At 35.8% G+C, this 17,281-nt stretch overlaps 1 protein-coding gene across 4 annotated transcripts in view; it reads left to right on the top strand.

The window, feature by feature from the left end:
* LOC145678547 (pyruvate kinase-like) overlaps positions 1–17,281 on the top strand; it is a 145,751-nt gene that overhangs the window by 102,596 nt on the left and 25,874 nt on the right. For all 4 annotated transcript variants that reach the window (XM_081748830.1, XM_081748829.1, XM_081748828.1 and 1 more), the window contains 2 exons: positions 8,984–9,193; positions 15,839–16,020. In XM_081748830.1, coding sequence (XP_081604956.1) covers positions 8,984–9,193; positions 15,839–16,020 — 392 coding nt within the window. The remainder of the gene's footprint in view (positions 1–8,983; positions 9,194–15,838; positions 16,021–17,281) is intronic.

Raw genomic sequence — 17,281 nt, 5'->3', positions numbered from 1 at the left:
TATGTTTATATGTGTTGACAGTTTGTGAATTACAAAGGAGTTGAGGGGGAAATCCCCTTTACTAATACAGGGGACGCGGTGGCTCAGTGGTAGAGCGTTCACCTCCGGTGCTTGGGGTCCCTGGTTCGATCCCAGCTCGCGCCGTGTGGACTTTGTGGTGGACAAACACCGTGCTCGTGGGTTTTCTCGAGGTTCTCCCGTTTCCTCCCACTTTCTTCATTCCACCATTTCACTCATCTCTCATCCTCACCGTCTCCTTTAGCCTAACCGGCATAACCGTGGGACGTTAAACTTAAAGATTTCATTTCATTTCATTTCATTTACTAATACTGAATGTTGCTATAACCAAAGGAGATTTCCTCCTCATTCCCCTTGTAATTCGCACACTGTCTACAGATGTAGACACGAAGCGTCAAGAACATTTTTTACACAACGACTGCAGTAACAATAATATTTACGGAATATTAAAATTTTCTTAATACTGTAGTTAACATGGAACATTGAAATATTTTACAAGTGATTTGGAAATTTCTATTATTTTATTCATTATAAACATATAGTGAATTAATATTTTACTTATAGTTTCAAATGGTTACCGGTATTTTATTGGTTGAAGCAAAAAAAAAAAAAAAAAAAAAAGTGATTCGAACAGGAATTGAACTCGAAACCCTTTACTCATGAGTCAAAGACTTTTCTCACTTTGCCACGCGGACACTTCGTAAATGTGTTCGTCGTACAATATATACATCGAGTAGAAAACTTTAAGACGGTTTTTCTCCGCTAATTTTGGCCATTGCGCTCTCCCAGTTTGCAATATTAATTCTTTTAATGTGCACTACCAACACACAAAAAATGGCCCCGAAGTTCACTTACCAAAGTCTGCCTTCTCCTTGTTAGTTCCAAAGGATAGTTTGAAAGCCACGTTAGAGGAATAAGGTAAAATTGAAGGACTTTAAGTTCCCAAACAAAGGAACTTGTGTACATTTAGTAAATGTTTTTTATAGTGTTCGGATAGACTTCTGTGTATTCTATTGTGTAACATGACTGGATTTTCTACTTTCCTTCTGTAGTCGTAATTTAGGTAGTGCTGAAGATAAATCTTACTTAAATGGATATAGAACTTCGTTATACTATAATTATTTATAGGCACTCGAATTCATTATCAGCTAACTATCTGAGATATTTTATATTGATAAATAGAAGAAACAATCGATTTTTAACACAAATTTCTCTCTAAATGTGAATTCAATGATACACAGAGTGAAAACATGCACGACTAGAGCAACTGGGTAACGTAGTGGTTAATGCATCGGCATGATACGAGTCCCGGTCCCATGGCGTATTTTTAGACTATATGTGTACCTAAGATATTTTCAACGAACTTAAAAAGTCCGTTACTAAATTCTCTATATCTGTGTCTGTTTATTTGCTTTTTTTTTTTTTTTTTTTTTTTTTTTTTTTTTTTTTTTTTTTTTTTTTTTTTTTTTTTAATTTTGAGCCCTCCATTCGATAGAGCATCAAAAACTATCAGAGAAAGTGCTGGAATTTTTCGCGTCACTCTTACCGTTCCCGAGATATTGGTCAAAGAATGGCCGATTTCCGGAGATTTAAGAATCCATATCTCTGGAACCATAAATCATAGAGAGATGTAGTTGGTGTTGATCAATACCTACGAGAGGATGGTGAACATTTTGGTACCAAATAGTAATCGGTGACCACCAGTGAATATTGTACCAAAATGTTTACCATGCTCTTACGTATTGATCAATACCAACATCATCTTTTTATGACTTACCATTCCCGACATATTAGCCAAAAAATAGTTCCGATTTCGGAAGATTTAAGGATCCATATCTCGGGAACCGTAAGTCATGGAGAGATCATATTGGTGCTGACAAATACCTAAGAGGAGGATGAACATTTTGATACCAAATAGTAACCGGTGGCTACTGACAAACTGGCCACCGTTCCCCAGATATTAGCTGAAAAAAGTTCTAATTTCGGGGAATTTGAGGAGCCTTTTCTCGGGAACTGTGTAAGTCATAGAGAAATGATATTTTGCAATTTTTTTGTGAGAAACAGGAGATGGTGTGGATAAAAAGATTTACATGTTGGAACAATCACAGTTATCCTTCCATCTCCATCTCTCCATTCTTTTTAAGATCGTTCTGGCAGTGCTCGTGGAACATTCTCAACTGCTTGTAGTTGGGAAGACTTTTCATATTTTTTGTGCATTTTATTAGTTTTCATACTATCCTTCTCAGGGTTGGCTGGTTTAAACTAAGGTGGTTTAAATCATGGTTTAAACTAGGTGTTTTTTTCAACGACATCAACAACAAATAAGTTTAAACCAAAAAACGAAAAATGTTCGTAAAAGTGTAAGTGTTCGTAAAAGCTTGAACACACATTTGTGGATTATCATGTTTCATTCCTATATATTATTCGTATCATATTCAGACCTAAATTCCCCATTCATTGCTCAGAGATTATACTACAAAAGCAACTTTTGTTTTTTTATAAGTTTATGAATGTTTCGTAGTTTATGCAATTGCAATCAAAGAAAAATTCTAAATATTGTTTCGTTTTAATGATGTTTATTATTGATAAAATACATCGATTTTTTTTGTGAGGGAGTCATACAAACCCTACGAGAAGCATTTATTGAAATCAGAAATATCTTTGGTATCTACTTATGTACAAATGGGTCAGAGCCAAAGTGGACTCAAATAATTCAAATCTTTATTCACTTTTCTTACTGACATGCAAATTAAGTCGTTGTACTTCTTTAACTTGGACTAATAAAAGTCGTAGTGAACTAACTTGGACTAAATTAGTTCTTCTGTACTGTTGCGGTATTTTGAAATTGCCCGTATGTAGAGACACGATTTTTTGGTGACACGCGAAAACGCGTGTACCTAAAATGTATTTTTCACTATTTGTTAGGCCATATAACGATCGCGATTAAACGTGAAATTCTGTAGAATTAGCGAAATTTGCAACAAGTCTCGATATTCCACGAAATTTACGCGTAAGTGACAGTTTTTTAATGATTTTACGATTTATTCATTACCATTATTTCTCCCTTATGTATACTTGACCATGAGTAAACGCTACTAATTCGTCATTTGTGTACCACAATGAAATATGGGACTGTCGGATGTCTGGCGCAAGCCCTCCCTCAGTTTGTTTTCTTGGCTGCAACGAGTGTGGTCCCAGATTTGCCTCGTGTATTTCTGAACGGCAAAGCAACCGGTACAATGCTGAAAATCACATGTCTCGATAGAGCACAAGAATTTGAAAGATCATGGTTACTACGTTTTTGATGCACATCAAAAAGTTGTTGTGTAAATTTTGTAATATTAGACGAACCTGGAAACAACGCGATTCGTGTGTGAAGCAGAATGAAAGCGAAAATCACAAAAAGAAGTTGTTGTTTTGTGTTACTGAGAAAAGAACAAATTTAACACCAGAAAACCTTGAAACAATGCTTACGTGTTATTTGCATAAGTAAACTGAACACTAAAGTTATTTTTTTCTATTAATATTCTCTGTGTGCGTGGTTTTTTTGTTTAAATGATATTTCTATTCAATGAGGATGGTCAGTATTATTTTTAAAAACTCAAATATTGTTTAATATAGTCATGCATGAGCTCGTCATGGTTGATGAGTGGAAATTAAGGTGGAATAAAAGGTAACTAACTGTAACTGCCAAGGAAAATAGTGTTCTTACATTGAATTTTTATTCAACAATTTTATCCTGCTTTACGCATATTTTTTATAACGAAATTACGAACTTTTATTTACCACAAAATCGTATCTCTATCCATATATAATTCTGTATAATGGTTTCACTTGTTTCAACTGTTTATCTTTTTGTCCTTCTGAAATGACTCTTTACAATTATATTAACAAGTATGTAAAGACCAGTACAACGTATTTTTATCAGGAGTCCTTCGTGAGTGAATCGGCAGACTCATCGCATTTGTGGCCAATTAGTCCCGGTTTCGAGTTCAAATAGAGGACAGTTTCTCTCGGATTAAGCTGAAAAGCGGTTTTGATTCCGCTTTAAGCTTATGTGACCCCTTCCAGCATAACCCGGTGTTGCATAATAACACCAAGGCAAAACAGACTTTTTTCTGTCGATATGTGATATAAATACATAAAACAAATTATTTAAACAAAACAAAACAAAACAAAACAAAACCAAAAAAAAAAAAACATGGTTTTTGCCAATCCTGATCCTACTTACTGAGAGAAATAATGGTGTGGGCAGTTTTGGGATAAGAATATTACACGGTCAGCTTTCTAAGTTCGATTTTCAAGATCGTTAATCCAAGTCTAGTAGGGGTTACTATGAATGGGGCTGTTATTCTTCCTCGTTTCAGGCCAGTGTATGCATGTTTCTATAGTAACCTAATGGCATCACATAGTGTAGAATTTAAGTTTTATTTTTCCTTGTGTATTCGGATAATATTTTATTTGTTGCATAATATTTGTTTGTAATGATAGATCTGTTCGTATATAATTTAACAGTTTTCTGTGAGGTTGGATTGAAAAGTTTCGAGACGAGCTCTGTTGACAAGAGACTTTATTTGCGTGTACACACTGTTACCTTTGTATCCCCTTGCACAGCAACAGCGTCATTGCCATTCTGGAATGTGTCCGAAAAATCCGCTTGCACAGCAACAGCGTCATTGCCATTCTGGAATGTGTCCGAAAAATCCGCTTCTCGAAGCGTGTCAAGTACCTTCTGCAGTTCGCACTGGATCTCCTTAGTGGTGTCCAAACAATGACCTTTAAGCTGGAATTTCAACCAAAAGATCGCGAAGTCCACAGAAACCAAATCTGGAGTGTACGACGCGTGCGGAGATGAGATCGTGTTATGTCTTGCAAGACTCATGTCGGTGCAAAATGCTGCGAATGTCGGAAAAGACTATGAGGATGCAGGTGGTTGAACTGTGGATCTGCCTTGTCTTTTTCGATCGTAAGATGGTGTCTTCCACTGAGAAGATAGTTACTTCGTCTCAGGATAATACATATACACCAAGGTCTCGTCCCCGGTAATTCTCACGCTGCCAACTTTGGTGCGAACGGTTTCGGGTTTGATTCTCGGTGAGTAAGGCCAGCCATCTTGAGTGAGGTTCTCTTGAATTTTCTTCATTCATACTAGGCAAATGCCGGGATGATACATCACGTAATGATCCCAGGCTCTTTCCGTCTCTATTTCTTTCTTCCTGTCCAATTTCCTGGGCAGTGTGATCGCCGAGTGACGTCATCCCTCCTACGTGACGATCTAACATGGCCATAGATGCCTAAAGCCCAGAAATCTAATCCTAATGATACTCGACATGAAGGACAGGTTATTAATGGCATGCCAACAGAGTTCTTGCGAGACTTCGACGCGATGTTTCTTCTGCTCATGGGTCAAACTCATGGGGATGAATTTGGTAGCTTCGCAGCGCATGTTCAAATCACACCTGAGATTTGATTGTACTTTCCATATGACATCTTTCCGTATGATAATGGATGCTATGTTGTGGATATTCTTCTACAATCGTCAAGTACTTGTCGCCAAATAGTTTGGACATTTTCAGGTGTTAAGCCGTTGAATGTCTTCCTGATCTCTCATCGTCTTCCAGTGACGTTCTTCCGCTCTTGTGTAGGTGCCACTCAGAACACTCGTTTGACATGGGAGCATAGCCGTAAACTTCGTGCCATATTTATCGAGTTTCATACACAATTTAAGTTCGCTCTTTGCTCAGTTACTGTACATGTGTGGCCTTATGCTGCCATTTATTGGAGTGTCAGAGAACTGGTCTCGAAATTTGATACCACCGCCTACATCTATAAAAGTTGGGATGCTTCTTGAAAGTAAGCATCTTCGTTTGTCATTCCAAGAACCGAACACTGCTTCAAAATTCCAAGAACTGAATACGCACTAGCGTCCCCGCCCCTCCACTTGTCACATTCCAACGGGAATAGACCAGTTATCAGACACTGAGATTGCTTGGCCAGATAAGAGTGACTCAGATCTGTGGTATGCTGTCATTCATGAGTAAATAAAAAGTAGTAGAAGAGAAAACCTATGACAGTGGCAACAAATTGCTTCTAAATTGTGACATTGCACTTTTTCTGAAAATATCATGAAAATTGCAATAATGGCACTTACGGCATTTTGCCATTAATTCCAGGCTTTACTTATTTGTCTTGCAGGTATTTTATTATTTCATTTTAGAGTAACCACTTCAAATATGATTAAATAGAAAAGGTGCTAATCAGGGTGGATTGATTTAAATCAGTCGGATTTAAATCACGATTTTAATCAAGATTTAAATCACTTGATTTTTTAAATAAAAATCGTTGATTTAAATCAAATTTCGAAATAAATTAATTTAAAGTGAAAATAAGTAAAACCCCGTTTCTGTTCTGTTATTACGATTATGGAAGATAATATTCATAATACAATGAGACTCCAATGCAGTGGCATATTTACGATTTTGTTTCGGGAGGGGCTTTGCTAACTTTTGGGGGGGCTTTGCCTGAAAATGTGAATATTCTGCAAGATATTTCATATACTTTACTATAGTAAATTAGATTTCGGAGGGGGGGCTTAAGCCCGGAAGCCCCCCTCCTAAATACGCCACTGCTCCAATGTATGTACAACACAGTATGAAAACGAGTATCATGCAGAGGATGATTAGGGAAAATCCCGTTTTGAACGGGTAACGGGAGAATCCTGCTTTCTTCTCTTCGTAACATAGGGTTTTTAAATCGTTAACTATTCCAACGGAGAAATCACCATCGACATTTAAGACAAAAATTCTTTTATGTCCACGTCTATTTGTTTGTTTCCAGATAATAGGGGCGTATTTAGAGGGGCCCGATCCCCTTTCCGAAACAATAAATAAATAAATAAAACTTTAGGCGAAATTTATGTACTAAATACATAGAACGAAGTTCCTCGGGATCGTAATACGGCAAATTTTGGATGTGTTAAAATATCGAATAATACTTTTGATAAAGTGGATTCTTTCAAATATCTAGGATCAATATTTGAAACAGACGAAAACGATATCTACAAAGAAATTAAATGTCGACTAAAAGCAGAGAATTCATGTTATTATTCAGTTCAAAATCTCTTGTCGTCACGAATTCTGTCCAGGAATTTGAAGATTAAAATATATATACTTGTTGTTCTCAGGGTGTCTAGAAGGAAGCATAATCAAATTCCCTGAGTTTCCCTGACAAAATTATAATTTTCCCTGACTCTGTCATTCTTTTTTTCTTAGTAACTCATGAAAAGTAACTTATATTTAAATCATGAAAAAAAAATCTTTCAGTTTTACGTCCTACGATTATGCGTTAGGCTAAAGAAGACGGTGATGATGAGTAATGAATGAAATGAAGAAAGCGGGAGGAAACGGGAGAACCCCGAGAAAACCCACGACCACGGTGTTTGTCCACCACAAAGTTCACACGGTGCAAGCTGGGATCGAACCAGGGAACCCAAGCACCAGAGGTGAACGCTCTACCAGTGAGCCACCGCGCCCCCAACTTATATTTAAAGTGAACTGTAAGTTTTCACCATTGTTTATATGCTTATACAATATTGTACAGACGTACAAACGAACCAATTCATTTACCTGTAATTTATGACTATTTTAGTGGCATTTCTTCACCCCTCACAGCCTGGGAAAGATTTTTTCCTGATACACAATGAAATTCCCTGACATTTTCCCTGACCCTGCAAATTCCCTGACTTTCCCTGACTGGTGGACACCCTGCTTCTGTATGGTTGTGAAACATGGTCGCTTACTATGAGGGAAGAACGTAGACTGAAAGTATTTGAGAACAAGATCCTGACGACATTCAGACGAATATTCAGACCCAAGAGAAGCGGGAATGGGGGAAACTTCATAACGAGGAATTACTTAATTTTTACGGTTTATCAAACATTGCTAGAGTCATCAAGTCTAGGAGACTCAGGTGGGCAGGTCATGTAGCCAGGATGGAAGAAAAGAGGAACACTTTCAAATTCTTAACTGGAAGACCAATCGGAAAACTACCATGAGAAAGATCTAGGCGCAGATGGGATGACAATATTAAGATGAATCCAGCAGAAATAGGAATACAAAATAGAAACTGGATCCAGTTGGCTAAGGATAGAAGTCAGTGGAGCGTTTCCGTGAACGCGGCATTGAACCTCCGGGTTCCATAGGCCATAGAACTATACAGTTAATTTTGGGCGAAATTTATGTACTTTACATGTATTTCGTGCCGCTGGATAGTTTCGATGTTTTAAAAAATATACTCCTGCCAAATATCAGGAACTTTCGTGAAAAGAAAAGTGTTATGTTGATAAACGTTGCTGTACGTTTTTTCCTTAATGCTTAAGAAATATTGTTTCGGATTGAAATAGGTTAACGATTGAGGATTAATCCGAAATTAAACCAAAATACTTTCACTTAAATGGCATAATTGTCATTTAATATTAATTCCTAATGTTTTTTCTCCAGTTCGCGACTTGTATTATACGAGGAGAAAGATTTGATTTAAATCAAAAAAATCGATTTAAATCAAAAAAATCAACAAAAATGATTTTTATTAAAAAAATCATGATTTTTTTCCACCCTGGTGCTAATACATTTTTGTATTTTTATACTTTTGTGCATACTTTATTTATTCGCGAAGATTCAAAATGTGCTTTCGATTAAATTGAATTTAAATGTGACATTCAAACTTTGTACCTTTAACAAATAAATAATATTTTGTTCCCTTATAAGACTGTTAGAAATGGTGAGAACCAGCTGTGGGAATGGCGAGATAGGAATTTTTAATAAAACAATGTATAGTGTTTGTAACTATTAAATTGAATGTTTTCCTTGCAAATGTATGTAGTAAGTATGGGAGTTTATTCATTATCCAATCATTCACTCGAGATCATGGAATATAAGTTCTTAGATGTTACTCTTTCTTTGCACAGGTAGCAACTTCTTAATCTGTGAGATAGAGAACGGAGGTTTGTTGGGCAGCAGGAAAGGCGTAAACCTTCCAGGAGTTCCGGTTGATCTTCCTGCAGTGTCTGAGAAAGATACATCTGATTTGAGGTTCGGAGTGGAGCAAGGAGTCGATATGGTCTTCGCGTCTTTCATAAGAAATGCTGCAGGTGTTCACGAAATTCGTAAGATATTAGGTAAGTTCCAAGCTTTTTAAATATTAATAGATAACCAATGAGTATTTTGGCTCATAAACATTAACTAGAATATTATATGTCCAGAAAAACAAATATATAGTAATAAAATTCACGTGATCTTTCATCAGCTCGCTTATTCTAACTGCGCAGAGTGGTTATCTGCGTGAATTGCTTGATTGCTTCTCTGTGAACAGTCGTCAGAATAAATAAATATCCATCTATACAACTTCTTTTACCAGTTTTGTAAGGGAAACACTGTTGAAGTACACTGTATTATTTGGAGTTGAATGTGTTTTCCGATACCGAGCTTTGATAAGATGGGATCTATAGTTTACTGAGATGCGAATCAATACTAGGATTTGTATCTAAGGCAAATATTTCTAGCGGGATCTCACAGAAAACACACGTGTTAAGACACTTGACCAGGAAGAAACACAGAGTCCATGTTTCTGAAGTTAATGATGTCATTAGGGCCGCGGTGGGTCAGTAGTAGAACGCACAACTCTGGTGCGTGAGCCCCTGGTTCGATGCCAGCTCCCACAGTGTGTGCTATTTGGTGACATACGTATGTGCGTGGTTTTTCTCGGGATTCTCCCTTTGTTTCCCCACTTCATCTCACCATTAATATCCATCATGTTGTCACAGTCTCTCTTAGCCTTGGAGCATTATCATGGAAAAATTATTTCATTCGCTCATTCACTAAAAGAAAATGATTTCATTCATTCATGCAAGTAAGTTACAAGCTATCCATATGGATTAGCAATCAAAGCAATTGGTAGAGGCACGAATTTTTCGCAATGCGCGATAAAACGAAATGCGTCAGAATTAAGTATTTTTCAGTTTCTTGACGTTTTATGGTATTTTATGTGCATTTTCATTGGTTTCCGTTGCGCGATAAAACGCAAGAATTGTCAGCTTTGTGCGAAATTTCTAATAATACACGATATAACGCGAAATTTTAAAAATAAGTTCTCATTAATTTAAAAACGCCAGTTTTCCGCTGACGGAACGGTAGAACGTGGCATGAACAATGCATTTTGGGTGATTTGGATACGGCTATAGAGAACATGTTGCGCATTAGCTTTCACCATCGCAGCTGGATGGGGAGGAGCCGTTTTAATTAGCTAGCCAGAGAGCCCCTTCGTGAGGAAAAAAATGGCACGTAATGTGAGATGAGACCATTGACCGCAAAGGAAGAGCTGTCTTTGTAGTTTTGGCCCGTACAATGGAGGGAACATTGGACAGGGCTTCTACTTGTCAGGGAAACTTAGGAAAGAAGAATGGAAATCAGGGAAATTTTATAAAATATATTTTTTCTAACAGCAATTGTACACCAATTTCAGCTTAGCCAACCATTAATGATCACAGTATGGAACGCTGCCCAGATTTTTATGGGTGGTAAGTGGAATGTATATATGAGCAGTTGATTACACTACTCAACAAGAAATTGTTTATCTTAATGTTTTTACATTTACCGAATGATTTTGACGTGCTGATTACGAATCTGGTATTAGTTTTCCTCAAATGTCGATTGTTTGGAAGAAATTTTACAAAATCGTCTTTGTTCAAGAACATCATTTTAGAGGAAGAGAATTTCAGCCTTTACTTCAGCTGTCCATAGATGGCAACACAGAACAAACTCTTATTGATTAATTAGCAAGTTCCGTTTCGTAACATACGCGTTCTATTATTACAAATTTTGGATACAGTATTAATTTTGAGAATTTGTCTAGAAAAATATAATTTATTTTTCCCGTTACTGTTACAAAAAATATTAACTTTTACTTAAGTAATGTTAGCAAATTTCTATATGACTCCACTTGGATAGCCAGCTGTATACAGTATTGAGTAACTATAGTGGTAACTATATTATATCAGTGGCATTTGATTTAATTTCACTAGGTGCTGTGTGGAAGATAAAATGTCTACAAGTAGGCGTTGTAAAATGTTTGTGGATATTACATAAGCCCCAAACAATTTAAACATAACATTGTGCTTGGAACAAAGTTCTGTGTTGCATATGAAGCTTACTTTCGAGTGCCCGTAGGTGATCAAGACAAACATTGGGCTCCGCATATGTGTTGCGGTAGTTGCCGCCCTACATTAGAAGGTTGGTTACGGGAACCACAAAGTGTATGCCATTTGCTGTTCCTCGAATTTGGAGAAAGCCTACTAATCACCATAATGACTGCTACTTTGTTCAGTTGACGTGACACACTATAAAAACAGAAAGAATAGGAGAAAAATAGAATACCCCAGTTTACCTTCATCCATTGTTCCAGTTCCACACAGTGACGAATTTCCTGTACCCAAACCACCAGAGATATTGTCATCGGAAGGAGAGCTAGAGGCATCTTCTGATCTTGATATTAGTATTTCGCATGAAACCAGGAAAAAGGAACCATATGTGCTTAATCAGCAAGAACTTGATGACTTAATAAGAGATTTAGATCTTCCCAAATCAAAGGCAGAACTTCTTGCTCCACGTTTAAATGAGTGGAATTTTTTCTTTCCAACATGTAAAATATCAAAATATTAGGAAAAGGCATGAGACTTTTTCACAATTCTTCAAAATTGGATGACTTTAGTGCTCTATTTGAAGCTATCGGTTTCCCACATCAACCAGAGGAGTGGCGTCTTTTCATAGACAGTTCATCTAGAAGTTTAAAGGCAGTTCTTCTGCACAATGGAAATGTGAATCCTTCTGTACCAGTTGCACACTCAGTCCACATGAAGGAAGACTACGAAAACGTGAAATTATTGTTGGAAAAGATTGAGTTCCAAAAATATAAATGAGATATTTGTGGAGATTTTAAGATCGGTTTTCTTCTAAGTTTGCAGAGTGGCTATACCAAATATTCGTGTTTTCTTTGCCTTTGGGATAGTAGAGCTACTGACCGTCATTCATTATACACTCAAGGTGTGGCCAGAAAGGAAACTTTTACTTCCTGGCACTCACAATGTCATACATGAACCTTTAGTTGAAAGTGAAAAAATCTTACTGCCACCACTCCACATAAAATTAGGACTTGTAAAACAGTTTGTTAGAGCATTAGATCCACATTCTGCAGCTCTTTTTTACATAAGACAAATGTTTCCACACTTAACTGACGCTAAAAATCACAGCTCGCGTGTTTACTGGCCCACAGATACGTGTGATGCTTCAGTCTGAAGAACTTCAGAATAGAATGACTCGGGAGGAAAGAAGTGCTTGGGAAGTTTTAGGACAGTAGTGCAAGGTTTTCTTGGTAAAAGTAGGAACGAAAGTTGCAGGGAGTTAATAGATTCTTTGATTGACCTATATCGCAATTTGGGTTGTAGAATGTCGTTGAAATTGCATTTTTTGTTTTCCCATCTTGATTTTTCCGTCCAAATTTAGCAGATGTGAGTGAAGAACATGGTGAACTCTTTCATCAAGACATTGAACAAATGGAAAGAAGATACCAAGGGAGCTTGGACACCTTGATGATGGGAGATGATTACATTTTGAAATTGATTTCTGATGATAAATCAGCTTCGCAAAAGCGAAAAAGCAAGCGTGCTCTTTTTAAAAATGTTCTGCATTATGTGCTTGTAGTGAAAGTGGTTATATTTTTGCTAACTTTTTTTATTTGGTACGCTGTGTTCGTTCTCCATAGTGACTAAGTTAATTCTGCATAATTTCTTCAGTGGAGTATATCGTAAGATAGCAATTAGCTCTAAATTTCTCGATAAAAAAACCGGGCCAAAACTGCGGCTCATATAGACTAGCCATTTAATATTCACTTCTTCTGCGTACGAAAAGTGTTAGAAATGTAATATATTTTAGTTGAAAATAGAGGTTAGGAACTATTACACGGAAATGAAAAATGAACTTTTTCATTTTTCTTTGTCAAGTTCCAGTTTATTTCATAACCAAATTTCTAATTTTGTCCCCAACATTTTGTGTCGTCTCGTGAATATCAATTTAAAACTTACAGAATCAATTTCTGATCAAAAAAATATCTGATGTGATTTGAGGTTCAGGTTCAGGTTCAAGGTATTTTCCTTCCTTCTCTTCGGAACAAGGAACTAACTGTACAAACAGTGTTGCCAACTCCAGAAATAAAAAAAATACTTAATTTTGAGGAAAATTAGGAATTTTCTCAATTTGTTCAATAAATTTTCTTTCGCACGTAATATCGCAAATCAACTTACACAATTTAAAAGCCTGTTCCTTTGCTTAAAAAGCAAGGCATAACCGGTTGTATTAGGGCAAATTGTTTTTTAGTTATTACGCTTTAACAAAAAATGGAGGAAAAAATCGACAAATTACCCGATTTCTAAGGGTTAGGGACGAATTTTAAGGCGATTTTTGACATTTCGGGAAAACTAATGTTATGCACGTTATTAGTACCACCCAACGATATTAAAAAGAGAAAAGAAATCAGATAAACATAAAGTTGGTCAAAATTTATTACCCTGTGTTTGTTTCTATAGAACAAATGTTCTCGTATATAAATATTCACCATTATTTATTCCTTACTTATATATCAGCATCATCCGACACCCATGAAAGTCAGGGAATTTCATATGAAAGGTCAGGGAGAAGTCAGGCAAATAGATTTCACAAGATTAGTAGGAACCTTGTTTGAACAAGTTTTTTTTCTTTCTTTCTTTCTCTTTCTTTCTTTCTTAGTGTTACCTTTCTGGATACAGTTAATGCAACCACATGCTCTCAAGTGATAGTAGACACACTGCACGCTACAGCATTGAGTATGAAATTATTCTGTTTTGTCTCGGACAGTGCAAGTTATATGTGCAAGTGCTTCGACACGTTGTCTGTGATAATTGGAACGCATATGCTTCATGTGCAGTACAGTGTTAGTCATACAAAGTGAGCTTGATTAGAGTTATCTGGCAGAACACTTGAAAGAACGTAATAAGTTTGTGTGCAAAGTAATAAATGCATTTTTGAACGCAAGGAAACTCAAAAGCAAGTACCAAATTTTTCTTAAAGAGAAGTATCCTGATATTGAACTCGAGTTGTTTCCCGAGCCTGTTCTAACTAGGTAGAGTAGTTGGTTCCATACTGTTGCGTATGTAGACAAATACTTAGAACCATTAGATCAGTTCCTTTCAAAATTGCGACGATCTAAATTCTCAAGCTAAAACATTCAAAAGTTACTTGAAAGACAACAAGCTATTTTGAAGGCTCAGTTAAGTTTTGTCAGTGATAATTGTTGTAGTCATCTGTAGCACATCTGTTGTAGTCATCTTGACACTCAGTATTCCATTGGGCGGTTTTCTGCAAGGCCTCTTTGGTAAAACTTAAAAAAAAAAAAAATAAAAAAAAATAAAAAAAAAAAAACTAAAGCACACACTTACGTTTGTTACCAAGTGAAAAGAGGGCTAGTGTTGAATGCGACTTTAAAAAATGTGCAGAAAGATAATTCTTAAAGCTTTCTTCTCAAAGAAGACTCCCAAACTACAGGAATTTATGATGCTTTGGGAAAGCTGTTTGATCCTTCTATAATTGCATGCAGTAGTGAACCAGACATGGTTGAGTTAACCCTTTGACTACCAACTGGACACATGTGTCCCATGCGAATAAGTCAAACATCATTAGACATTTGTTTTTAGAAAATTCTAAAAAAAAAAAAATTCATTTTGTTCTCCCATAGTCAGATGTGACCAGAAGACTGTGTTTAGTTTCCAAAACTGTGTACAGATGTCAGGAATATACCATATTAAAGGAGTCGTACATATAAAAGAATCTGCACATTAAAAAAAAAAAATAGTCGTCAAAGGGTTAAGGAGGTTTTTTAAAACTTTGCCTTCATTTAAAAAATGTAAGCATCTGATTATGAAGTACCGTATTCGGAGTTTTCAAAGTGGCCTATGAACTCTTGACAAGTGATTCGTCTGGATAGTGCAGTGTATTGAATGTTTTGAATGGACAAAAGTTCCGAAGTGATGATTGATTGAAGTTCGTTGAAATACACTTACATATGTGTGGCTTCAACAAGCAATGCCAATTGCGAGAGGTTTTCTTCCAAGTATACTTATGTTTAATACTTATGTTTAACTTTCCTACTCATAGTAAGTTTACTGATCTTCCTTCAGTTTGGTTAATATATATATATATATATATATATATATATATATATATATATATATATATATAAATTATAATTTTCTATGAGTGAATTTTACAATGTCAAGTAAAATATTCAATATATTTTGTTTTTAAATAATTAATGGTTTATTCCTGTAGTGATCTATGAATAAAAGGAACAATTGTAAAAAATGTCAGGGAATATCTTTTCCACAAGGGCTACAAAATGCGAAATTTTATTTGAAAAATGCGACAAAACGCGAAATTGTCAAATTGTTAGTGCGAAAAACTCGTGCCCGTAGCAGTCGGATATATCAACTGCTAGTGGCTGCAGGAATCCTTGATTCTTTGTTAGGTAGATCGCGCTGTTTGTATTGCGTATGTTCAAGTTTTAATATTATGTATTGTTTTAAATTTCACTTGGTGCGTCATTTATGCCATATGTTTTATTTAAAGAAAATAATTTATCACAGAGCAATGATATTCATTAAAAAATGTGTTAACTTCTTTTAGAGTAAATTGATATATTCAGAAGCCCATATATTATAAGATTTAAATATCTTTAATAGGTGAAGAAGGCAAGAATATTTTAATTATTTCTAAGATTGAAAATCATCAAGGAGTCCGGAATCTAGATGAAATCATCGATGCTTCTGATGGTATTATGGTGGCTAGAGGTGATTTGGGTATTGAAATTCCTCCGGAGAAAGTGTTCCTGGCCCAGAAATCAATGATTGCAAAGTGCAATAAAGTAAGTATTTTAGCAATTAACTAAAGAAGATAGTATAAGTGTTAAGCAAAACAAACTAAATTCTCTGGTTTAATTGCATCACATCTGGTAAATTGTGATGTTTCAAGCTTGAATATTAATATAAAGATTATATAACTGTAGCAATTGTATTTTTGTTAACGATCAATTTGCCTTCGAAAATGTTTCAGTAGAGACAGGCTGTCTAATCTGCTCAAGCTTTTAGTTTTCTGTTTTCTTTAGAAATTTATGTATTTTTTCCCCGCTTGTATTCATGTATTGATTTTTTTTCTGTACTGTGATAGATAAAAATTTAATTCGTCTGTATCATTATTAAATCAAATTCTGATAGTTATACATTAAAAGTATAATTATAATGCTAATCCTTCCCTTAGTGCTAATCAGGGTGCTGTTAAACTAAGACTGCATACCTTGCTGACCTCAGCACGTAAATGAAGTGATGGAGTTATTACCACACTTGTTTATTACAAATCCTCAGGTTCGCAGATACCGATCTAATATAGAGTGACCAGACGTACTGATTTTCGCAGTACAGTACTGTTTTTTTAAGTAGCTGTCCTGTGTGTTGCAAAGACGCCTAGAAAATCGAGAAATGTCCTGCGAAATGTCCTGATTTACAGTAACTTATTTGCAATATTTTAATGTTTCATTCTTTATTCACATTTTGAATCACATGCACTTTTTTCCTGAGTGATGAACCGCTGTGTTTTATAACACTCCTCGAAAGATTACGAAAGAGGAACAAGCAATAAACCATTGTTTTGCAATACATTGTTTTTACGGAAGGGCTTCTTGAGATACTGGTAACGTAGGAAAGAGTTCTACTTCAAGATACGACAATGATGCTAACAAGGTAAGTAGAAGTTTCCTTGTGCCAGTCTAAATTTTGCCTCATTTTTTAAAATAATCCCACGCTCCGAAATTCGATTTTTTTTTTTTTTTAAAGCCCTACATGGTTTCACTCTACGTTCATAAAAATAAACCACCATTTGTCATTCATCAAAACAATTGGAGTTGTGTTGAATTCCTTCAATATTTTTGTTCAGTGATTTTGTTTCTAACGAAAGTGAATGATAAACTTAACGTTAAATGAAATAAGAAAATGCCTACTGCCGACGCAGTAAATTGTTATATACTATTATATAGTGTCCTACTTTTTGCTTGTCAGAATCTGGTCACCCTAATCTAATATGCTACCCTTGAGTCAAATTGTGGACGAGGATAATACGAGATTAAGTGCCGC

The sequence above is a fragment of the Thermobia domestica genome, chromosome 2 (genome assembly GCF_964235325.1).
Source record: "Thermobia domestica chromosome 2, izTheDome1.hap1.1, whole genome shotgun sequence".
NCBI lineage: Eukaryota > Metazoa > Arthropoda > Insecta > Zygentoma > Lepismatidae > Thermobia > Thermobia domestica.
Note: the sequence above shows the minus strand (reverse complement) of the source record. Positions and strands in the feature narration are given on the sequence as shown.